Source organism: Pithys albifrons, chromosome 3 (genome assembly GCF_047495875.1).
Source record: "Pithys albifrons albifrons isolate INPA30051 chromosome 3, PitAlb_v1, whole genome shotgun sequence".
Taxonomy (NCBI): Eukaryota; Metazoa; Chordata; class Aves; order Passeriformes; family Thamnophilidae; genus Pithys; species Pithys albifrons.
Genome location: NC_092460.1, coordinates 86521051 through 86547882, shown reverse-complemented (window position 1 = coordinate 86547882; position 26832 = coordinate 86521051). Strand labels below are relative to the sequence as shown.

General features: G+C 40.5%; 1 protein-coding gene across 6 annotated transcripts in view; it reads right to left on the bottom strand.

The window, feature by feature from the left end:
• CELSR1 (cadherin EGF LAG seven-pass G-type receptor 1) overlaps positions 1–26832 on the bottom strand; it is a 167450-nt gene that overhangs the window by 80604 nt on the left and 60014 nt on the right. For all 6 annotated transcript variants that reach the window (XM_071552583.1, XM_071552588.1, XM_071552589.1 and 3 more), the window contains one exon: positions 18893–19531. In XM_071552583.1, the coding sequence (XP_071408684.1) occupies positions 18893–19531 (639 nt within the window). The remainder of the gene's footprint in view (positions 1–18892; positions 19532–26832) is intronic.

Sequence of the window (26832 nt, the reverse complement as noted above, 5' to 3'; positions counted from 1 at the left end):
CCCTGCTCCCACAGGTTCCCACGCCAAAGCTGCCCATATTGGGTGGCAGGCTGCAGCCAGCAGTACTGCTGCATCCAGACCTGGATCTGCACTGCTTTTCTGTGCCAGGCTGTAAATTGTGATGTTTTGCAGCTGGTTTAACCATTGCCTCAGGGGTAGCGATCTCTGAGACAAGATGAGATGGGCAGCCTGACTGTTTTGGCTCTCCAGCTTTGCTGCCTTCTCGCATTGCCATCACGTACCTCTCAGACTGGTACAATTTAAGCTGGCAAAATGCAGGAGCAAATTCAAGACTGCTATGATCACCAGCTAACCAAATGCACACCTCATCCAGGTGGGCTCAGGCCTAGAGGATGGCCCTGCTCTATGCATTATTTCAACTTCAAGCTTTTCTGATTCAGCACTGATGTTCTTATAGTCTCACTTTAACATTTTAAGTGAAATGCTGTGAAAATCACTTGATAAATATCTTCCTGTTTCCAGCTGGTTAGAGCATGGTCCTGATAACACCAAGGTCATGGGTCATGGCCTGTATAGGCCATTCACTTAAGAGTTGGACTTGATGATCCTTGTGGGTGCCTTCCAACTCAGAATATTCTGTCACTCTGTGATTTATCAGGTGTAAGTATCAGGAAAGATTATGTGACTATACCTTCCTTACTACTTTAAAATGCTCTTCAATGTGTATATATCATCCAAGACAGAGAATTCCCTCGGTGTATTGGATATCCCACATGAAGCACACACACACATCTGATGCTCTAAGAGGACATATAGAAAGCACTTGGTGCTCCAATGCATAAGCACAGCCCATCCCCCTTACACTGTGTCTTGTGTACCAAAACTCTCAAAAGAATGGAAAAAATGCAATTCCTATAAAAAGACTAAACATAGGTTGGTTGCTTTAAAAAAGTAGTAGGATATTATGTGAAATAACTCTCCAACTCAGAGAAGAATGTAATCTTCAAGGCTTTCTGAGAACAGAATGATTTATTTTGTAAAAGCAAATAACGCACAGGCTTGAATACACAGGGAGAAAAAGGAGTGCACTAAAAGGAGAGATTCTTGGCATTGCAGCAAGCTGTGGAAATGCCATGGCAATACAGAGGTAAAATATAAAAGCCTAAGCTGGAAGTCATTGATGGCTCTGTATTATTCTGTGATATAAGAGGAATGTATAGACCATTTTTTAAAGAAACCTATACAGGCACAGAACTATTTAAGAGGAAGGAAAACTTACAGAAATATTTTATTGAATTATGTTTATTAGAGCTTTCCATGATGGTGTTTGAAGAAGTAATTTAAAAGAATATATTTCAACTTTAAATAAGATCCTTTGTCCTGTATTCATTCAGCTGTAACATCATTGATGTCCCAGTTACTAAAATTACTCTGAATTCTCTTTAGTCTGTAATGTAAATGAGAACTACATTTGATGAATATTCTTTGATGTTAAATTTTCATATTTTATGTGTATTTACCAAAATACATTAAAATAGTGGTTTTGAAGTCTCTACAGTAAATTCAAGGCATCACTGTGCTTCAAGCACAAAGGTTACCAAAAAACCTGATAAATCCTTAATTACCCCTTTTTCCAAAGTGTCTGGAATGACTTAGAGCATTTTTGCCTTTATGGAGTAGCCATCTGAGCAAGAATTTGAAGCACTGCTTTGATTAGGATTGGCAACAGAAGGCACCTTTGTGTCACTCTTGGGATTGTCATTTTCAAGGGCAGCCACCTCCTACCGGACACACTGTCATCCCACTGCTCTGCCCTGTGGGAGCTTTGAGTCAAAGCCTGAACATCATCCTCAAAATTTGAACCAAAGCCTGCATGAACTTGAGGGAAGAGCTGGTTGCTGACTGTAGCTGGAGTCAGAATGGCCTAAGGGAAGAGCTACTTCAGGAACAGAAAAGGAAGGGAACTGTATCCGCCTGTCTTTGGGAATGAAAAGCACTTGTGTGTCTCCTTACAGCTGAAGGTCAGAGGGCTGGGACGTGCCGTCGGAAGGGATGCCCTACAGTCCAGTAAGAAAAACGAGTAGAGAAGAGGGAGAGCTGCTGTGCAGTGAGTGAGAGTCTGGAGGGGCTGGGATGATAAAAGCACAGCCCAAACAGTCATCTCATGTAGTCTGGGGTCAGTCTGTGATGTTGGCGATGTTGGCATGGCTCAGCCACACATGAAAATTCCCTCCACCTCTCACAGCATTTCCTTGGCTCATATAATTTAATTTTTCACATTGGCCTGCATTTTAGGAATCACTGAACAAACTAGTCCTGTATCACAGCTCTGTGAAATCTGAGCTGAAGATGTGAAGCTTAGCCCCTCCAGCTGCTAAAGCTGAAGTATGCACTGTCAGATAACACTGGCCATGGCTGCCAGTGATCTGCCAGCAGATTCCTGGGCTTTGAAAAATTCTGGCCCTTGCCAGAAAATTATTTACTGTTACATGACAGTAGCTGATCTTATAGGCTCCCAATTAATATTGATGACTCTTAAAGCTATGAGTGCTGTGGCTTTTCTGCAGCCATATGTGTAGTGCTTCCTGATTTTAAAGCCCATGAGATCACAACATGATAGGTGCTTTTGACACTGCTTCCTATTCACAAATATCCTGTCTTTAATACATATCTACCCTCTTTGATTTTAGGACTAACTTTACAAAGATGTTAATCATAAAATTTCTGTTGTTAACATAATGTAAGCAAGGACACCACAATATCATGTAGAAAATAAAAAAAACATGCAAAGCCAAAGGCTGGCTAGAAGATTTGGTCTTTCTCAGACCTGTTCCAAGTAAAGTAATGAGATTTTAACTAATAAACAATAAATGGTGATAAAAAAGTGAAAAAAAAAGAGAAAATAATCTTTCAATCACAAACGCCTTGTGAACATCGTGGGTTTCGAACAGAACACTGGTGTGCATCAATGAGTCGGTCTTTGCAGAAATCTGCCTGTGGTTTAGCTGGTGAGTTGCCTGACCTTAGAACAACAATGTATAACATTTGAGAGCTTGCTGGAAACAATGTGATGTATCTGAATAAATACAGAATTCCTCTACACATCAGTTTATTGTGGTGTGTTTCCCCAATATCCTAGTTTAGAGCATATTCCCCAAAGTTTTTTACTATTCTCCAATTTCAGTTTCAACTGAAACACTACATTAAATGCATATCTACACGAAGCAGCAGACCTACACTGATGTTCTTTCTTTTTTTCCAGCTTTCCTGGACAAATGTTGACTTTTTACCATCTGTAATTATTTGACTTGAACTGATTCTTTTCTCCTTTCGTTCATCCTGCCATTTGCTCAAGATAAATATTAATCTATATTAACATATTAATCTCTATGTTTATAGTTGCTATACCAGAATGCAAAGCATTTTGATAAGTTGACTTAAGCAGCCCACCTAAATTGATATACTTTAAAGCAGAAATGAGAATCAACAAGATATCATGCAAAAGGAGAAACAATGTGAAATAGGGCACCTAAACTCTTCAAAGAATTCCCATTAACCCACTGCCCTAATGAAGAACCAACTAACACTGAAAATATATTTGCTATCTTGCACATTATAGGAAAATCAATCCTCTTTTTCCTCTAGTAACTAAACCACTACTACCCTTACATGACAATTGGCCCTAAAGAAATTAGTGCACTAAGTAATAAGAAGGCTGTTAAAACAAATTAGCTGCAGAATCAGGCTGGAAATCTCTAATGGGACAAGAGATAAAGAGGCTGGGATCCAATGCACCTGCTTTAGGGGTTGTTTCACCATAGTTCAGACTGAGTGGGAGTTACCATAGTCCCCTCCTTTCCCCAAGCACGCTGCAGTTTCCTCCTTCTCCCTTGTGTTGGCATTCATGTAATCCTGCAGTTGACTGATTTGTAGAGCTAAGATGGCAAAACACCATTCATTTCTTTATTGAAGGGTTAGTGATCTTCTGTCTACGATTGATGGGATGAATAGCTCAGCAGGCACACGGGAAGGAGGTGGGACCATGCAACCAGGAATAAGAATGGTCTTAGAAAGCTTTAACTGTTATGGAAATACAGCTTTAAGCCATTTTGGATGGTTCATGTGTGAGTCTAGTGGGCTAGGAGCTTGACTTGGGTGAAGTGGATCAACACCTTCAATAGATACTCACCTCTCTCCACTGACTGTGCATGGAGATACTACACAAAAATTTGCCTAAAACATAGGTGCAAATCAAATAATAAAATTAACATTGGATTTTGCCCATAAAGGGAAATTCATGATTTCAGTGGCTCTGTGGTGCATGAGCCTATCCTTGGAATCTATTGCGAGGCCAGCTTTACCTCCCAGCAAATTACCAGTGAAATGTTACACAAATGAACAAAAATCTACTGGTTTATGAGAGAAGTTAGAGAGCAGTTACCCAGAAAAATTAGTCGAGTCATTCTGAATGAAGGAGCAGCTGCATCAAATAGAAGTTAGAAGTCACTGGTGCACTGGTAACCAAGATTAATTCATGTACCATTTAACATGAGTGACTCAGAAGTGTTATTTGAATAACAGAAGTAAAATCTGGACCCCTTAGAAATCAATGGCCAAATCCCTTCTGGCACTTCAGAAAGGCTGTACAGACTCAATACTGATACTGATGGTCATGACTTCAAGAGGTTTCTGCATTATGCTGCTATTAAACACTTAATTTTGAAAATACACTTGGGTCTTTCCTTTTACCTATTCATTTATGAGTTTAGAATTGGAACTGATCTAGGTTAATTAAAATTAGCCCAAATCCTCTTACAGGGAGGAACATCAGCTTAAGATCCATTTTGGGGTCTCCTTCCTTATTTTGCTTTCTGGCCCCTTTGATGCTTTCTGCACGATAAAGGCATTTAATGAGAAACAGGTTAAAGAACAATAATACATAAATACATACATAATCATACATCACACATACATACACTGTTTAGAACTGAATCCTTCTGACTTGAAAAGACAACTGTCCTGCGCAATTTCAGTTGCTAACCACTCCAGATTTAATAAGATGTATTTGAAAGAGAGTAACTTGAATTTAAAACATTAAACAAAGTAACAGCAAAAACATTCCTCTCACACTATATATATAGCCTGCCAAGTAGCTCTCAGAGGTGATAGAAAATGATCCCATAATAAGATACTCAGGAAATCACTCTTTTGTCTCTGGATCTACTTTTAATTTTTCCATGGGCATAAGCACTAAGGTCTGAGCTGGTAGGAAGAAAGTATGCAGAATTATTAGAGGTCTTTCAGATCTCTCTCTCTCTCTCTCTCTCTCCTATCTCTCCTGTACCATCACCCTTCTCCCTTCCTTATGCTTCTTCCATAAAGTTGCTCCCAGGCATCCCTGATGACTCTCAAACCAGATTTCCAAAAATCATGAGACTCAGCTAAATAAGGGTCATAAGATCATTAAACATGAGATGCTTCAAAATAATGAACATGAGAGGCTTTTTATTTTCTTTTATTTGCCTCTGAAGCTGCGGGGGGCATCTGTTGGACCCAAAGCATGTGAGAGCTTTTGATGGTCAAATTCCAGCTCAAAACACACAACTAAAATTGTCTGCTCTGAAGGAGCTCCCATTCCCACTCCACCCCAAAAGGATGATGCCATTTGACCCTTCACAGTTCTTCCCACCAGGGTCCTCAGGGACAGGATCTGCACCTCAGCTGCCCTGAAATCCTGAAAGCTCATGGGAATAAAAGGATGCCACAATGAAAATGACCCACAGGCCAAACAGGCAAGGGAGTGGCCAGGACCCCATCCCACCTCCTGATCCTTCCTCACTGTATTTTACAAAAGCAAGAGCAGGGAAAGCTCAGGTCTCCATCTCTCACCCTGCTTTGGGTTGTGCCCGCTGATGCACTGCACATGCAGAGCAAGCACTGAAACAGTACCTGGCCCTTTGACAGCCCAAAACCAGGCCCAAGATTCTTTCTATATGCAGCATCGGCCTGAGCAAAGATGTTCCACTACTCCTCCCCTTCTCTCCTTCCCTGGTCACAAAACAAAGGAAAACAAAAGACATCCTGCAGAGAAGGGTGGATGGATGGATTGATGATTTGGGATTTGGATTGTTTTGTGTTTTTTTGCATTTAAATGAAAAGGAATAATTGAAGAAACAATACTGAGAAGGATTAGTGATATTTGGGGCACATCTGTTGAAGAAATGAATTAGTCTGTGGATTCCAGAAATTATGAGCATGTTCTTAAGATGATATATGCTCAATTTGCATGGTCACTGGACCTCATCATCCTATGCAGTTTCCACCAGTGCTGGCAGGAATAGAGCATAGACAAAAGTCACCTGAGTCTTGGATACTTGTGTTCTCTTCCTTGTATATTTGTTGAGGATTAAAAATTCTTAGTCATTAAGTTTCCATTCCATCTATGCCAGACAACTCACCTTTCACCTTCCAGCAATGAGGTCAGGAATGGTGTGAGCACCAGAAGTACTACCAAGATATATCAGAAGTATTTTTTTTCCTATAGCACCTTGATGAGAAAGGAGGCAAATGTCACAATAAAATATGCTCCATTTAAGAAAACACTCCATTCTGAAGCCCACATTATGGTTTGGGAAAGAAAAGAGATAACACCAAATAAAATATTCTCCACTTAAGAAAACACTCAAAGTCCACTTTATGGTTTGGGAAAGAAAAGAGGAGACTCATGATTTTACAGTCTGTAGATTGATGCCAACACCTCCAAAAATAGCCCCAGCAGGCTGTTTTGCAGAACAGGGGTGCATGCTCAATGGCAAACCCATGAAGAGCCATCTTTGCGTGAACCCTGGGCACAGCTCTCCTGTCTTGGGTCAGCAGGCAGAGGTGCACAAAATGTGCCTGGTTTCTCCCTGCTGCCTGCCCCCTGGCATCAGACATAATCACCCCCAGGCTTCTGAGGAAATGCTGAGGAAAAGCAGTTTTTTGGGATGCTTTATATGCGAGGGAGGAGAATGAGTAAAAAAACCATAGAATCACAGAATCATTTCAGCTGGAAAAGACGTTTAGCATCTATGCCTTCAGCCTGCCACAGCTACTTAACAAAATTTTCCCTATGGGGTCCAATGGGTAATTTCTTAATGTCTTAATCTTTACTCTTGGTTGACTTGACAACTGTCTCTGAACTCTCTAAATTATGGAACAATTGTTGTAATGTACAGGGCACTCACAAGGTGTCATCTCCTTCTGCATTTGACTTGTAAGGTAAAGCTTTGAAAACCTTTTTAGGCTCTGTCTCTCAGCCAGGACTAAACACAGTACAGTACAAATCTATCTGCCCAAAAGAAAAAAGAAATGCACCAAAATTTCCAGTTTATGTTGAGCTCTGTGGCAGGTTTACATGTAAGACAATTTATCTAATTGCACTGATTTGGGGTAAGATGTGGTGATGAAGCAGTGCCTTTCAAAAAGAGCCTAAGCATTATCTCTGGATGTATTTATCAGAGGGATAACACTATTGTACATGTCAAAGATAAAAATCAAACTAGATTATACCATTATGTCTGCAATTTGCATTATGTCTTACTTGGAATAAATCTCTTCCTAATAATCCCATCTTAAAACCAATGAGAAAGCTGGAGGTGTAAGAACAAAGCACACCTCTGCATAACACACATTCATTTACAGAGGAATATCCCTTCCTCCATTAATTTTTAAGAGACACAATCACCCCCTACCTTTAGAAGATATACATCTAATATTATATTTTGTTTTCTCTGCACTCTATGCCCCTTGATTCCTCTCCAGGAGTGTTAATCAAGGAGGGGAAGACAGAGATAACCGAAGGCTGGGGCAGCCACTCCGGCTGGCAGGACATGTTCCCTCTGGGACAGCCTTTGCAGGCTGGTCTGTATTTGCATCCCTGCACACCTGCAGGCACTTCAGCATGGGAACCAGCTGCCATGCCTAGTTCTCACCTCCTTCCATGGACAGCAGTGAGACAGAAAAAGGGGACTCAGACTCTGTGGGCCTCTGCTCAGATGACAAAAAAGACTATTTCATCACACAGAATTGCAATTTTTACTGGGCACCAGATGCCACCAGTGGCACTGTTAACTCCCCTAGGCTGTTGTCCACAGGCCATTTTTGGCCTCACTCAGGTTTTCAAAATACTTTGAACTATTTATGTGAATGAGGAAAGCAAACAAGGCGTGGTGGCTGTGGCAGGGGTGTGTGTGTGTAATAACATCTTTTATCAACTCAGCAGCAGGAAAACCAGACATGCTTTCAGGCACCATCAAGCTTCCCGCTCACTTTCAGCCTGGTTTCCCTAACCTGCTTTCCACAGAAAACACCAAAGGGTTGCAACTCCCTGTTCCCAAACTGGTAGGGAAAAGGAAAGTTCTAGCACTTATTTTTGAGCAAGTTAACATCTCAAAGAAGTTGAAAAGGGAACATAACTGAAAATAACTGCCCTCAGAAAGAGGAAGAGTGATAAAGGCTGAAGAATATGCACAAAAGGAGATCAGTGTCTCCATTACAAGGGCAAACATTACTGCTTTCTTAGCAGAGTTCAGCCCTTATTTCACTAAGATCCCACTTAATTTTCTACATGTTGCTGTTACAGACATGATGGTTCAGCTCTCAAGAGACAAAACACAGAATAAGCCATCTACCCCTGTCCCCAGCAGCCTGCTGAGATTTACTGCACAAGCAGCTAACTCTGCACATCTCTATTTAGAGGAAAGCTGGTGAGAGCCTGCATTTTGTGTTTGCTATAAACTAGATGTTTTCATAGGAAAAATCGCACTCTCCCATTTTCTGTGTAATCCAATGCTATGGTAAAAATGATGGCATTAAGAACCAGGCAGACCTCAATTCAAACCATGCCCCTTTACATCCTAGGTGGTCCCAGAAGCTCTGGTGGAAAGAAGCATAATGGTCAATTAGTGAGAATAACTGAAAAGATGCCATAAAATATTAATAATGCAACAGAAAACCATGCTTAAAGTAATCTACTATTGTAATTACCTGTTGGGAAGCTAGGAGTTCAGAGCTCTATATTTTCATTTTATATAAGTATTAGCTTAAAAGAAAGGTATACTTGAAAGCACTGTGTAAGTGTCTTTTAGCATGATGCACTTGCAAAACAATCTGATGCTCATCAAATTTCCACTGTTATACTTTGAAGGAAAATTTTGAAAAAAAAATTTAAAAATGCCCCCTTGCTTGTCAAATTAAAAGGATTAGGGTTAAAAAGATAATCCCATAATTTTATGTTTTGGTAGCCTCAAAAATGTTTTGTACACAGGTCAGGAACACAAATAGAAAACAAAAAGCAACGTAAACAGGGAAATTGACTTTTTCTTAATGACTCCTGAAAAGGATTGTCAGACACATCTTGCACAGCAAATCTCAAAATTAACGTATTTTTAATCTACAGAATAGGTGGAACATCAAAAGTTACTTTTAAAAAAAGTATTTTTAAATAGATTTATCAAAAATTAATCCAGACAGCTTCCACAGCTCATACTTAACTGCTTACAATAGTTCAGTAGATTAAAATTCAGCCTTTTTATAAAATACAGTTCCATTTTAAAGTAACTTTAAAAGATTACCATCCTGTTCTAGTTAATATACTTTAGTGTGTCATCTAGTATGTGTTTAATTATTAATATAAAACACTCATCTTCCTAAGAATATTTCTTACAATATGCACATCAGTGTGCTGACCCTTTGAAGCTGAGTGGCCCTATCTAATTAAAATATGCTTTTTAATTATACTACATGAAAATACTGTATAAAAGGTCTCATATGCTTCACTAGGGGAATTTGAGAGACAGCATGAAGTAGAGTATCTTTATCTCAATTTTTAGAAACTGAGAATTCAGCCTGGTGACTGCTGAGGAAGCTGCGACTCGGGGGCACCGTACAGTGCTGGTGGCAGAACAAAACCTGCCCCAGGAGGAGCAGGGCTGTGATGCAGCCACTGAACCATGACGCTCTAAACAAAAGAGCATTTGCAACAACAATGAAGTTGTGGTTCCCACCATGCTCTGCACAACTGTATTGCAGAACTGTAATTATCTTGATGTTCAAGGCCAAGTGCCTCAGTCTGGTGCTCAACTGTCGAAACTTTCAATCATCATAACACAAAGAACAGAGACACAAGGAACTACTTTATGCTTTTTTCCTCCCTAACAGGATATCATCCCTATACCCTCATCTCTGCACCCAATCATCCTTCCTGCCACTTTCCTGTTGTTTATCTACTGATGAAAATAAAAATGTCTAACTTGGGAGCTGTAAATATATATATACAGAAGCTAAACATGTTTTTCATAATTCAGTCTTACTGCTTTCCAGTTTTATTTTCCAGTTTTTTATTTACAGCCAGGAGAAAAGGAGCCTCATTACCTTGTTCCTTGGAAGTTAAATTTCTTTTTTATTTTGCAAGTTCTAAAATATTTAATTCCAGATGTTCTGGAATTTCTTTTTTTTTCTTATTTTTTTTCTTTCTTTTTGTTGTTGTTGTCGTCTTCTCCTCTGATCTGCTGTGAACACTGTGAGGGGCTTTCCAGAACATGAGGCATCCTGGAAAGAATACTATCCCATTATGATTTTATCTTCTGCACAAATAACTTAAAGGCAAGTTGTTGGGTTTTTCTCCTCCTTTCTCTTCTCCTTTTTCCTTATCTGATTTGTTTTCAGTGAGAAAAAACAATACCACTTAAACGGTAGTCTAATATATGGGTTGTTTTGACATTTAGCAAGTGTATGTTTGAGTAATGAGAATGCACTTGTCCATCTTAAACTTTAGTCCAGCTAACCTTTATGACATTAAATAATAAGGAAAAACTTGCCAAATCCTATGTTACACAAGGCTCAACTCGGCTAAATTAACACTAACACAATTGTAAACTATGGTGACAGGGAAATTTGCCATCATTTAATAAGCTGCTATTTAAAATATTTTAATTAAAACAGCCTTCCATGTGTGTAGTTTCTCTCAGACCAACATTCTGCTGTGCATATGTGGGTTCACAATTATGACAGTGTGTGGGAACCTTGCTGTGTCAGTGAGGAGGGGTTTTACATGTACCTATAAAATTACAATATCAAATACCTCCACTTTGTTTAATTACGTTTCACTTTCCCCATTCTTTTTAGTTATACCAATGATGATAAGCAAATGCATTATAACAAAGGTTTTCAAAAAGCCTGGGAGAATCACAACTCCCATTTAGGTGTGGTAACAGAAATCCCATCAGTATAAAACCAGGAGAACAAGTCAAGATACAAAAATCTACTTCAAATTGACAAAGCAGTTTCATTCAAAAAAGAAATACATGTACAACAGGTTAAAGACAGTAAAAGAGATCTCACATATGCTAGAACAAAGGGAGTCCTAAATTTAGGCCAGTCCATTGTATATCAGGATGCCAGTAGGAAACCTGAGGTGCTCACTACATCTCTCTCTCTCTCTCCTGTGGAACATCATAACTGATAAGCTCACACTCGTAGGACATTTCCTTGCCAAAGGCTGGGAAGGAGAGGTCAGGTGCCAGAGGCAGGCAGGTACCCACACTGGGTTAGCAGTTTGCCTTGCTCATGTAAAGGCAGCTGCCTGATGGCAAACATGAGCTTAGCTGGGCACTGTGTCAAGGTCAAACCTGTTATTTTCACAACAGGGATTTAACAAGATTTGACTTTAACAAAAGAGACTGAAGCAAATGTTAGCCATGGCTAGGGGCTTAGACGAGCAGATATTCACACGACCCTTCCAACCCCAAACATGCTGTGATTATACCTGGCCATCAGGGCTCAATACTGAACACCTACACTGGAGAAGAATGGGCAGCCCTTGTTCCACTACGGCAGCGCCGTGTCCCACAGTCTGTGCTCACTGGCCTCTCATGTCTGCAAGCCTTGACTTCACATCGTACAGCCCCCAACCAAGAGCCTCCCTCCTTTCCACACTGTAAGGTGATCTCACAGACACCAAGGGCATTAGTAGCAAGTAGGTGCAAAAATGTAACTGTAAGCACTGAGCCATCCTGAATCAGGTCAAAGCCCAAGTTATATGGGTACTGAATCTTAGCTACATGCTTGTACTTTTTTTTTTTTTTAATTATCGACACTGGAGGAGAAAGGGTAAAATCACCAGTGATAAACTCTTCAGGTGGCAAATGAGGGGAGTGGCTAAATGATGAAGAAGCCATCCCCACAGCTGTCTTATGGAGAAGCAAAAGAAGATAATCTCTAATCAGTAAGGAGGATTTCCTAGATCCTGAACTGTTTGGAAAAGCTGAATTCATAAGTATATCGGAGATTAATTACTAAGGTAGCTTCTGAAGCCAGGGCTAAGTGATTGCATTGGTGTGTGATCTGCTGCTTGCTTCTACAAAGCACTCATCATACCTCCGCTGCAGGAGCACTCAGGAAGAACATGAGTCTTGTCAAATAATTCCAAAACTAATTAAAAGGAACAAACAAAACATTAAGTCTGTAGCTAGGTTTCCACAAGACAGCAAAGGACTTTGATCAGTGAAATATTTCCATGGACAAGGAGGATAAGACACAAGGTTCCAGAACAGGCATTTGAACCCTTAGCACTTGCATCAGTTCAGCTGAATCAAAGATCATCTCCCATGCAACATCTCAGGGCAAGGGGCAAGGGAGGGTTTGTATGTGATAGGAAAACTGTCAAAATTTAAACAGTATATAGTTTATGCACATCAGGGTGAGGGTAATGTGATAAAACCCTTTGCCTGGTTTAAGAAAAAGCATAGCAGATTGCTGTGAAGGCTGCAGGCCATACACTCCATTTGAGAACTAAACTGTCAAAAAATACACCGCAGTAATCCAATTAGGAAAGGCTTTTTACATCCTGACAAGTGAGTGTAGGTTGAAGATTAACTGAAGGACATATCCTCCAGATAAGAATCCACCTGTAGAAATGGTAGACCTCTTTAGTGAGTCTTGTGAATCTGATATAAACTCCAGACTTGCATCAGTCATCTCCTGTGACTTGGTGACAGACATGGACAGGAATATAATCAACAGAAACATGACAGTAATAGACTTCAGCATTTGTCTGATTTTTTAACTCTGTTTTTATTGTTTCAGTTATCCTCTGGAGCAAGCACATTGCCAGGTCATGTCCAGCCTCTCATTCACCAGCACCCACAAGGCCCCTTGGCAGGGCTGCTCTTGACCTGTTTATCCTCCAGTCTGTATTTGATAGCAGGGGTTGTCCTCACCCAGGTGCAGCACCTTTCACTTGGTCTTATTAAACCACATGAGATTCCCGTGGGCCCACTTCTTGAGTTTGTCCAGGTCCCTCTCAATGGCATCCCATCCTTCAGGTATGGCAACCACACCACTCAGCCTGGTGTCATCTGCAAATTTACAGAGGATGCACTCGATCCCTTTGTCTGTATCATTGGGGAAGATACTACAATACTAATACTAACAACAGCCTTTTCTGACTTTTGCACCCGTCATCCTCTGAAAAATGTTTGGAGGATTTAAGTTCTGCTTCTGGACCATCCACTGCACTGCTTACGGGGTCCTTGCCAGCCATCTGAGTGCTACGAGCCCCTGAGGGCTTGGAAGAGGCTGGGAGGAAACAGAGGTACCTGGCTGTACACAACTACTGCCAACCACAGGGACACAGCTTGTCTACACCAACAGAGATGTTTGCTTATTCAATAAAGACAGAAGAGGGCTTTTCTCACAAAATTTCCATGCTGATGAGATAAAATTGAAGATGAATGAAAGAGACAGTGCTAGGGCATCAGCTAAGGATGAATCTCACAAACAAAGGATCATGTATCTCTCCATCAGATATGAAAAAGATAGCTGCAGAGAGAGACAGGTCCACAGCGATCAAAGGGAAAGGGTGCTGCAGTTATGTAGTTTCACCACAAACATCAGAACAGCAGCATGACTTACCACTGCTGGAAAGGAAGGAAATTTTTAAAAAATATCTAAACCTTCAATATAGACCTTCACTGGGAAGCAACCACCCTCCACAAGCTTTCTCACGGTAATGCCATAAGAAACTGCAAGGTAAGGCAACCAGCTATTCTCCTCCGAGGAACTCAGAAACAACAGAAGTTATTAAAAGACTGACAGTCAGCACTCTTCTACTTTTTCTGCGTACAAAATCAGCAGAAAAGCTTCATAAAAAACTGTTAAGAGTTTAAATTCTGGAAATAATGCAAATTGCCCAGAACCCTAATAACTGAAATTGTATTTAAACTCTTGAAATTGAATATACTTTTTTTTTCAGAAAATTAGACCTTGCCTAGGTTTTCATCTCTTTATTATATAATAGCATCTGTAATCCAGTAGGATAACTTTGAAGACGTAGACTAAAGGACACTGTTAAAACATTTTGGTACCTTCACTTGTTACCTTAGCATTTGAATGAGGTATCAGAGACACGACCCATGAAATTGCCACGTGTCATGGACAATGTCCCCACATTCACGGGAATGTTTGTGAATGACGGAACTTCTTATTTGGCATTTTCTATTAAAGACAAACTTGGTCACAGCTGCTTGAAAGTGCTAGCAAAGCCCCACAACCCTGTAAAGATAACTTTTGTTCAGTCTTGCTATCACAAAAGCATTGCCTTTCATAAGCTAAACAAGGAGTTAAAGATGCAGTAAGGGATCAAATTTAGATTTACTGTACAGGATTTGGCTGTTTACACATCTGTGATCCCACTGCTCCAGTGGAGCTGCAGAAATGCAACTGAGAGTGGAATTTCAGACCTTCTTGCCCAAGATAAAACACTCATTATGACAACTTTGGCTGCCAGATTTCTCTACTTGAAAGCTAAAATTCCCCTAAATAAATCTCTCTGGCCTGAAAAATGAGAATCTGGTATCAGACCAAGCTGGGGAATTACTATCTGAAGAATGGATATAAGTAAAGATAACACAGAAGCATATCTTCACGGTACTTCTGTGCTGTATGTTTGCAAGAGCCAAACACTGAGAACTCACAAAGCAGTAAGAATAGGAACTTCTGGCATGATGCTGTGAAAACAGCTATAATTACCTTCTCATGACACAAAGTCAGAATTCACAGCAGCCACATTAGATGTCATGATTCCTCATGTCAATATGGTAACACAAATACAAATTAGGAGTGGAAAATGTATAACACATAAAAGATCTCTAATTGCTGTATTTGATTACTAGAAGATTTACAACCACTTAAGATTTCTCCCCCCTCTAAAGTGAAATCCAAGGAGAGGTGCAGAGGATATGGGGAATTCTCTGATGGTCTTTTCCCCCTGCAAACTGCTCATTGCTAAGGGTTATGTAGCAAAGGAGGCAGAAAGAATGTGATATGCTGAGGAGAACTGTGGGAACATTACATCTCTTCCTTATTTCAGGGGTTGTTAGCTTTTCTTTTTTTTTTCCCATTAGAGTGCTTTTGTTCTGTATCAATTAAATTTTACTTTTTGGAAGCATGACCATAGAGGAGAGCAGTCATGGTGTCTGCTGAGAAGAAGGACTGTGGGATAGCACTGCAAGAGGACCCAGTGATGGCAGGAGACAACCAGGAAAGGGCAGGAATCTGGGAATTCATACTACAAAAGGTGGTGACTTTTGGTCACAGTGGTGAGATAGGAGGCACCAGGATGGGGCTGGACATACACCTCATTCAGGAACTGCTGTGGCATCTATGGCTCCAAAATTGGTGTGGATGACATGATGCATTTGCTCTTCATGGGGTTGCCCTCCGGAAAGTACAGACAATTCCAACTCTGTCCAAGCCTTCACCTATAGCTCATCTCAGCTGCCTCTGCAGCACTCAAAGATACATTAAATAAAGCTGGAAAAATTACATAGGCTTTACAGAGTTCATTAAATTTGTTTGCTTAACTTCAATGATATCTTTTGACCCTTTAGCCATGCATGGAGCTCTCACCACCAATGGCACAACTGTTAGTGTGTACATTGTTCACTTCTCTGCACTAATATCTATATAAAGAAAAGAAGTTAAAGGGGTTGTTGAAAAATGATGATTTAAAATACATCTACTTCTTCACTCACCTCCTTACATCAGGAAGTGAAGTTAATTCCAAATCACCCTAGCCTAGCCAGTAATGAGGTTTCAGTAATACCTTGTAGAAGCTCGGTTTACCTTTGTGCCTGTAACAGAAGACTCCTGAAGACAGAGAAACTTTCATCATGTATAAATGACTAACAATTACATCAAAACAAATGGAGTGCTTCAAAGCAGGGTGGAAAAATGGGGGGAAATTCCATCCTATTAAGATAGGATATAATTATCTTCTACAGGAAATAAATGCTGTATTTTTATCAGGTGACCAGTCAGATAGATTCAGTACAGGGATTGTGTAGTGATTTCTCATCGAACTGCAGCCTATCTCCTCAGATAGATGACAGACCTTAATATTTTCTTATAATTATTTTTCTATGTAGGCTCTTAATTGGGAAATGGAAATATGAGAGCTCCAGGAGAAGGATGCATGTCATTGACTATTACCATTCATATTTCATCTTTTACAATTAATTCAAAGATTCATAAATACCTCATACTGACATGTAACTACACTGAGTTAGTACCATTATAACATTTTAGTAATACCAGAATCTTCCAACCTTCAGAGTCAGCAACTCTCTGCTTATGCAGATTTACAATCACTGCACTCCATGAACCAACATACACTGGTGCTATTGAAACCAACCTATGCTACTTACACAGAAAATAGATATAAAACCTGGAATGCTGTAAACAATAAATTAACATACAAGCTGAAAACACAGTATTTATGATTAATAGACATAAAGTGAACTTGCAAATGAATATAACACATTTAAAGAAAGGATTTACAATTATCAGTAAAATAGCAATTCTTAAGGGAGATTGGGACAAAATTCAATAATGCTTCATAAAAACCAACTGCAGAGCAGACACTAAATTTCTGTTGCATTTGTTCAGCAATAAAATGGAAAAAATAAATAATATTTGTATAAATTTATGGAATAAATTTAGAGCCTTCTTGATCATGGTTGGATGTGTTTTTCCCTGGCTGATGTGCATGCAATCAAATTGTCCTTCCAAAGAAGAAAGTGTTTCACTGAAGTCCAGTTAACCGTGAAAACTGAAGACAGGAAAGCTATAAGCAGCATTCACTCCTTAACTTCTGATAACTTTAATATCTTGGCAGCAGGACAGTTAATTTTTAACTCAACAACTATGCACTGAAAATGCAGTTACAGATCAAATCTTTCTTTCTGTATGAATAATATGGTGCTTCTCTTATAAATACGTACTGTGTCTGTTCTGACTATAGCATTAAGTATTAAACATGTTCATCAATTATTAATATAAGCTTATTCTCTTTCATTTTAAAAGTATATTTAGCCTTTTTTCTGAAGATTTCTAGCAAGAGACTCTCAAATTGTGATGGAATGCATGTCATTCCAAAACCTAAGACATGGATGAGTTAACTCCATTTATATGCATATCTTTGTTTAATGAAACTTGCTACTTCTAAGCATTCCTATTTACAGTATAATAGTACATAAACATTTTTAATTAAAACTATTGATAATAAAATCTGTTTTTTGATGACCAATGCTGTATGTATTGTGTATTAATGGATAATGGACTTTATAAAGTATTTCACTGTGGAAGTCATTCCTGAGAGACCTGGAAGGAAAATTACTCCTCAATAAACACTAAATATCCCAACCATTTCACAGCTCTACTCAAGGATTTTCCCATCAGACAAAAAATTTGTCTGCATCTTCCTAGAAATGTCCTGCTCTCCTAAGCCCTGCACATATTTCAGGGAGCATCTCCTTTCCCCTTGCTGGGGAAAGCCTGGTTCCCCTGCTGCCATGTCCCTGCTCACTAATTCCTGGATTCTTCCACAGTTACATTTCTGACTACAGCCCTGAGGCAAAAGCCACAGAAAGTGAAGGAAAACCCTTCCACCTGGTGGGCTGGATCCACATAATCTATATTTTTTTACATTGTGACTTAAATAATTTATGTTTTCATTTTTTTATAACTTTGTGAGAGGCAGTGTTGGGAACAAGCTCCTTGTGCTTCATCACTTGTTTGCAGGGGTCGCAGCAGACAGTGCTAAGCTGTCAGCATAAATTACGGCTGGCAGCACGTCAGTGTAGAATGCTTAAATACATGTGCAATTTCAAATACATAAATAATCCCACTGACTTCACTGAAGCACCAGAAAACATTCAGCTAATATTCTTTCATAACTTCTCAGGAGTATTTGAGAAGCATCACTTTGATCTTTGTTAGCTGTCAAGTCCACGATGAGGAAAAGTACGTTCCTCAGTGGGCTGCTGGAGACTGGCCCGGAGGCAACTCTGTCCTTCTGGAGTTTTATCTGGACAAACCAGAGCTGACTTACAGTATCTCTCCTAAGTGTGTATTATTGCAGCTTTTTGGGAACAAGAACAATCCTAATGCTCAGTGCTGGCTGATGACCAAGGGTTGAGGAGCTCCTAACGAGGCTGTGCACCCCACTGTACCTTGGTATGAAGGGACTGTGGAGTGGCCTGGAAAACCGTGAGCCAGGGCATGTGTTCCACCTTTTTCCTTCCACACAGAAGAAATACATTTGCACAAAGCATTTTGAGCAGAAATTCACGAAGTGCAAATCACTTCAGCAGATGACAGTCCCCTGCATGACCTGGAGCAAGGCACAGGTCCTACCACCATGCATGCATGGAGATATGGGACTTACCCTAAGTGATGTGTGACACTCACAAGCCTCCTCCTGACTAGAAGGCAGTGCCAGGAGTTTTTCTCCCTTTGACTAAGAATGTCAGCAATTTCAGCTTGACACAGAGCTGGCCTGGCTGATGGAGTAACATATAAATCATGGGTCAAAGATAAGATAAACACATACCAGTGTAGTCCTCATGGCATTCACAAGTGTAGCCCCCTTCTCGACTTCGACACAGCCCGTTGCTCCCACAAGGATTGGAGTAGCAGAGGTCAATTTCTGTCTCACAGTAGTCCCCTGTGAAGCCCGGGGGGCATCGGCACCGCAGCCCGTTGATGGGGTGGATGGGTCGGAACAGGACAGTGTTGGAGCTGATGAACGGGGCTGAGCTGTCAAACTTCAGAACAGAGACACACTTCATGTAATTTTCACAGGGCTCACGCAAGCAGATGTTGTCATCAAAGGGCAGCACCCTCTGCATGGAAATCATGGTCAGCAGGGTCCTGTTGAGGTAGATCTGCTCCTGCAGGTCCTCAGAGGGGAAGAACTTGTTTCGAATGCCACCAGGGAGCAAGGCTGAGAAGGTCACATTCAGGATATTGGAGCTGACGTCTGTGTCATTTTGGATGTTGAAAACAAAGATGCCATCCTTGGCTGTGGAGAGCACAGTTGCCACCCCCTCCACAAACAGGGACAGGAGGGGAGAAAGGAACCTCTCCTGGGACATGTTCTCCAGCCGCACTGTGATGCTGTTGGTGAGCATGTCATCCGTGATGATGGTGACACGTAGGGTGCAGATTGCCGTGACACTGTGAACACCATCTAAAGGGAAGAGAGAAAGATAACAGTGAGGTCAGAGAGCAGGCTTCAATGTATGGACAAGGAGGCTCCCGCAGTCTCCTGAAAAGAAAGCAGACCTGCAAGGCAGTTCAGGACACTAGGATGGGAGAAGGAAATGTATCCAGCTTCTGCAGGGATTACCAATGCCTTTACTCAGGAAAACAAAATCTCTTAAGGATTGTAACTCAAATGATCCAAGACATCTTGAAGAGGCCAGAACACCTGGAGAAGATCCCGGGCAAACAACTAGCAAGGGCTAGGGAGGAAACAGTCTGAAAGCCCCATGATGGCCAAGGTGAAGCCAAGAGGAAGGGGTCTCTGATGACTCACAGCACACAACTGCTGCTGGGAAACTTGCTTTTTACAGCACAATACCAAAATCATCTTCTCCAGGTGTGGTCTCAGGTTTAAGAAACCAGAACTATGTACAGACAGAGAATTGCGATCAGAGCTTCAGATATAAATCATCTAAAGAAACAAGTGATCACATTGGACATCAGAACTTCATTCCTCACACTTAGCTTCTTCAAAAGACTTTATGTATATTAGAAAAAAAATTAAATGAAATATACCTTCAATGAAAAGCAGACATTTAAGATCTCTTCCATTTTATCTTTCCTTTAAAGCATTTGTGATATTGCTGTGGCTGTTCTGCAATGAAACTTGTAATTATATAATTATAGCACTAATACATACATAGGACTGAGACAAGCCACTGTAAAGTCTTAGTACACCCTGAGGCTTACAGTAGTGCTGTAATGTACAAAGCCTAGAGCGTTCTATCATCATGAAACATAATTATGACACACTGAGTGCCAGAATTAATTCAACTTCAATGTGAGCATGGAATAGGAAGTTACATCATCACTGAAATCAAACCATTTAGTTTAACTTTCTCCTTGCTAACATTAAGAACTCATTAAAATACAGATCACATTACAGAAAAAAGGGTTTGTATTAGTGCAGCATCTAGAAATCCCAGGAGAGATCAAGACTGGCTTCTGACAGGAAATGTTCCTTCTAAAAGATCTCATAGTATAAAGAAACAAAAATGAGGATAAGTTCATATCATGAGAGAGATGAACTGGTTTGAGTGGCCAGTATCAGGCTCACAGTGGGGTTAAGAATGAATCCTGTTCCCTTAGGTCCCAGAACAGTGCCATAGTCTTGGCCCAAAGTATCCCTGAAATAATTGTTACAAGTAACTTTTACATTTATTTCAATTAAAGCACAAGGTACATGCAGAAATGGATTTTGAATCACATCAATACATTTGAATAAATCTAAATACAGTGTGAGATCAAAATTCTAATAGCATAGACTGCTAAAGGTCATTTTGCTTAGGTTTGTTATCTCAGTGTAAGTTTATGACCCATTATGGTCATACAGAAACAGAACAGAAAAATCAGAATGGTTTTCTTCACATTCACTGTCACCACATCACCTCAAGTGCTGTTTGTTTTAAAAAGACATGTATTGTTGGGAGATTATTCCACCAGAATTAAAGTAGCAATATTGTAAATTACAGCAGCAAAATTAACCAAATGGCTTTTGAGTTCCTTCTCCTGATCAGGTTGTCTGTTCCACGCTGAAGCAGCTTTTAGAAAAATAGAAAAGTCTTTTTTCATATGTACTACTTTAACTATTGCCTGGCTAAAACCAAACAGTCAGGAGACGCAATTGTTCGAGGTGATCTGTTTGACTTCTCTCGGGTAACAAGTGAAAAGACAAAAGGAAATGGCCTCAGGTTGAGCCAGGGGAGGTTTAGGCTGGGTATTAGGAAAAATGTCTTCACCAAGGGTTATCTGGCATTGGAACAGGCTGCCCAGAGAAGTGATGGAGTCGCCACTGTATTTAAAAGATGTGCAGATGTGGCCCTTAGGGACATGGTTTAGAGGTGGACTTGGCAGTGCTGGGTTAATGGTTGGACTCAATGATCTTAAAGGTCTTTTCCAAACTAAATAATTTTATAATTTTATGTTCCTTTCACAAAAGATGACATACCAGCTTTCACTTTCTCCCAAGTCTGCAGAAATCTATATCTTATCTTATTCAGACTTATTCTAGAAATGGGTAGTCTCGGCCTCCATCAAGATCCAATGCAACTTAAACTGGTCAGTAGCCAAAATCCTCATTGCAACCTCTTCCTGCACAGTCTGTGGATTTCTGGCCAACAGACAATACAGGACACCAGTATTTTCATAAATTACATCCTCAGACTAGTTTACCCACCTCTGTCAATTGCACAGCTCATTTTCCTGAAAGGCCAGAAGCAGAACAAACTATTCAATTTTTTTTCCCTCCTAAAGCAATTGACATTTGCCTGTCTGTCTCATAGGGTGCCTGAACTATTTTGCTATTTTTTGCACAATACTCTACAGAAGTTCTCTCATACCAGTGAGAATGCTGGACAATGGGTCCTTTCTTAAAGAAAACACTATGATCTATAGCCCATGGTATGTATAGTAAGAAGACAAAACACGATCCACTGTCGGACAACGCACTAGAGCCTACAAACTGTCATAATCAATATCAACTGTCACAATATGCAAGAGCTTCCCAGCATTCACAACAACTATTCTGACACAATTAATAAATCACTGGAAAAAGCCTGGTGTCAGATACCACACAGCCTCCTTGTTCCACAGGCAGCACAAAAGAAAACTGGGCACAGACGTATAGCTGCAAAATGAAGTTGTGTTTTAAAAGCCAGTTTGGCTTTGTGCAGCCCTGTTGCAGAGCACTGAAATAAAAAGAGAGTAAAAAGGAGCTGAGCATGTGTATTATAGGCAACAAAAGAACGGCATGGCTATACAGCTGCTGGACAAGCACCTCTTTCATATCACCAGCGAGGCTGAGAGCAGCATCACGGGATCCAATCATCTATTAATTCAGAAACTCAAAGAAAGTTCAAACAATCTGTGGTTTTATGGGACTAAGTTAGTATCTATTCTACTTTCAACAGACAACATTCACTTTGAGAGCTGGAACAAGTGCAATAAAGAAAGTGGAAATTTTTTGTCTTTATTGGGAATTGAATTAAGCCTTAAATACCCAGTAATGTATGTGTTTTGAGAGTAACAAGGGAAATACTTCATGAATGTTTAAAATGCTTACTGTCAGAAATGCCAGAAAAACAACACTAGGAAGTACTATTCTGTGGAGTAGTAGTACTTCATGGCTTCCACTGGCTGAGATGCCTACCACATGCAGCTACTCAATATACATACACAACCAGTCAGCTGTTCTGCCAAAAAAGCTCTAAAAATCTGAGTTTTCAAAGGTCTTATGATATAGCTATAAAAAGTCCCTGTCATTGTTTTGGCAGGTTCAAGATGGTTTCAGTCAGGGGTGTGAAACACCCTTCAAGTGATGCTACATAGGAGAAACTCTGGCTACACATTACTCTTTGGAGCAGACCTTTGCACAGATGAATACACACAAGTACACAAGGTTTGGCTGTCACCAGTTCTCACAGCCATCATCTGCTGGACTTCAGCAACCTGGCTGGATGCAGGAGTCTTGCTGAAGGAGCTCTAAACACTCAGATCATATTGGCAGATGGGATGTGCAGGCCTCCTGCTAAGAGTGATTTGAGCAGACAGCCTGGATCATAGCAGCCCAAGCCACTCGGGGGTGTGGCCAGTCTGAGGACAGAGAAACACAGGACAGACCGACAAGAAAGACAGTATTGGACCAGTCCTTTTGTGAGCTTGGCTTCTAAGCCCTTGTACAAATGGTTTTTGTCACTTTGTCCTTGAGTTTCTCTTCCACAAAGTAGGGACAATGACACTTACATGTACACTGTGAAGTAGTGGGCGCAAACAAAGAAATGTTGAGACACGGGTAATGAAGGCAACATAAATGTCCTAAAGAAATCAAAAAATGTTCTTTTAAAAGCTGTTGCAGACAAGTTTATAAAAAACAAGGTGGAAAGATTAAAGCATGACTTAATGTCTTACAGACCAGTACATGGACGACTCTGGACAGCCAGGTGGCTACACCAGAAGTTTTCATTACAAATGTGGTCCCTGCACACTGAATTTCCATCCTGGTAATATTACTTTTTGTACACTTTCTACAAAACGAATCTCCAGTAGACAGAAATCAAAGCAGACTCGTGTCTTTTTTGTTACTCTCATTGCTGAGTAAGATCCTTAAAAACAGAATTACTCATCTTCATCCTCCATCCAATTAATGAAAATATTTAGTAGCAAACACATACTCTGATGCATTACAATGAGAAGAGAAGACAGCAAGGCTGACAAAAGCTTGAGCCTCTCTAAAATAGATTAATAACTACAGAATTGACTACATAAGCATTGTTTCATTATTACCTTTACTTTGCAACAAACTTTATAAAATCTGAGACTTTAATCTCAGCTTTCTATCTTCTGGCAGCCCATAAACCAAAGAATTTTACTATCTAGAAATATAAACACGGCAAAGTTTAACTGAAATGTATATTTGGCAATGGCAGCACCTGGCCTCAAAGGTTCTTTGGGGTTTTTTTTAAGCTTGCAGAAGTAAAATAGTTAACACTTTTTTAGCTTATTACATACAAAAGTCTCAGGGTTAATTTTGAAAGCTATGTATTTTATATAAATACTTTAGCATCAGAGCTTTCTTTCACAGATCTAACAACCCAAACCCATTCTAATTCTGCTTTATAACACATCTGGAAAGAACAGATGTCAGTGTTTATGACACCCTCCAAACTTCTTGACTAGCAAAACATAGAATAAGGACACTCCATAGGTTCAAACACCTTGCTCTTCCCAGCTCATAAGAAGCCACTGTGGCCATTACTTGGTAACATACCTTGGAATGATCAAACCTCCATCTCCCATTGCTTCCAGCCATGTCTTTAGAAATAGGAGTTAATACACACCTAATCCAGCACTAAGCTTGGAATTACTGATGAGGATGCCATGCTTTTAGCATTGTCTCCACTGTTTGGGCAGCACTGGAACATTAGTAGCACCAAGTTGCAGAAATGGATTCCGCAGGCAATGCTTAGCTGTCTGAGCAGAGCTGGCACCCAAACCAAACCTCCCACTGAGCAAACAGCAGTAAAAAATCAGCAGATACCAACAAAAGTGAGACACACAGTCCTGCCCTAAAGCTTTAGTTTGCTTCAGAAAGTCTACAAGCGCTGCAGGGCTGAGTCCCTTCCTTGCACTGTGCTTCCACTGCTATCAAAACAATTTAAAAATGCATCAAGCATCAGTGTGTTAATATCGTCCCTTCCAAACCATTGCTGCAGGTGCTACAAAGCTTTATTTCTTTAAGTAGAAATAGGAAGTCTATAAGCATCCACAAGTCCTTAAAATATCTGCTATGTTATGGAAAAGGTCAAGAGCTTGTAGTGCAAAGAAAATAACCTGAAAGAAACTAAACTAAACTGCACAGAAAATGGCAGGTGGAAACCTAAGTAAGATTGCCTGCTGAAAGAGCAAGAAAACATTACTAAAAAAAAAAAAAAGGAAAATAGGAATAATTTACAGATACCCCACCTCAAGGTTTTCCCAGTTAGTGAGCAGCCTCACTAGGGAAGCTGCTAGAAGGACAGAAACTGTGTATGTGACATCAGTTTGAGTGTGCCCTCAGGACGCCCCGGAAAAGGAAGCAGTGGCTGCTTTTGGCCTTAGCTCTCCAAAAGAATAGAGTGATGGCCAGCAGCAAATGTCCTCTCCGCATCCCAAAGTAATATCTGTTTAGCAGCAGGAACAGAACAAAGTGCAAATGCCTCTTTTGCTAGAGAAAAGCGATCAACAACAGAAACATCCATGAGAAATACACTCCATCGCTTTCCTTAGTAAAAACATAAATATAGTGTGCATAACATCACTTCTTGGACACTAACGAATTCTGTCAAAGCCTCCCTTTCCTTGGGATCATAAATACCACTGATGAGCAAGTCTGTCTTTACGTCAAGTTGGAGATGATTCCCCTTGGCCACATGAAGTCTACGTTATTGATCTTGTCCCTTTGTTTCAGGCTGCCAGTCAGCTCCCAGCATTTAGGAGCACTGACTGCCAACACAAGTTGTGGGGTTTGGAAACAATATATAAAACCAGTTATCTATAACAGTACCAAAGGTTCACATTGGAACCACTGCTCTGAAGAATATTGAACCCCAGGTCTCCTCCAAAGCCCATAATGCCAACAGAAAGATTCTCATTGCCTTCAGTGGGCTTCATTCCCTGTCAAAACTGGGTTTCAAGACTTAATTCCGAGTCATTCCCAGCACACTCACACAGAGCTTCACTCCTGACCCAACAGCCCCAAGCAAGAACAGTCTGCCCAGGAAATGGCTAGGGGTTGAAAAATAAAGATGGCAAGAGCAGAAGCAAAAGATGAGAGATGACCAAGGCATCATGGACTGCACCTCCTGAGTTGTAAAGGTGGTAAGGGTTTTCCTAAAATCAAATGTTTGAATCTGTACCTCAACATCTCTCAGTTTCCAGAATGATGAGCAGCTGCATCCCCTCTTGTGAAAACACTGGCCAGTGTTGCCCAGTATCCTTTGAAGAAAAGAGGGTTTGGAATGGTCAAGGGAAGAGGGAAGAGAAAGATGTGTTACCTGGTGTTACGGGGGTGTTTCAGATCAAAGGGTGAGGTGTATCTGGGATTAATTAGATGCTAATACTTTTTGGTCTGTGCTTTGGCCAGCCTCCTGTGGAAAGTTTATTCTTTTCCTACCAAGTTATGTCAAACAGGTGCTGATAAATGAAAGCTTTGTCCTTGGAGACAATGTTTTGTATAAACTAAAATTAATTGGGCTTTGATCATTGGCTAACAGCACTTGGAGGGCATTTAAACAGAAAGTAAAGATGATGAGGAAGAAGTAAGCCCCTAGACCCATTTGATAAAGACCCTCTGGATCATAATGCGCAAGCGCAGGGAAATTGCAGCGCCCATATACATGTGCCGAAGAACTACCACTTATTTAACAGGGTGTGGGACCACGGGTCTCTGACTGGGCAGTCCTGGCCACACCTGCCCAGGTAGACATCATTGGCAGACTGGATAAAAGGCAGATAGCTCATGCTTTAGGCTTGCTTGCTTCCCATGAAGAACAACACTGCCTTTTGGCGGGGACACCTGCTATTCTTGTAAGTCAGCCGATGCTTAGAGAATTTGGCCTCTGCCTCCGGAGAGTCTAAGTGTTCTGGGTCAGTAAGACAACCTTGTGAGTAACCCCTGGGTGAGTGGAGGTATTACATGTAGGGCTTATGTTCCCCCCTCCTCTCTCTCTCTTTCTCGGGTTCCTGTTTACT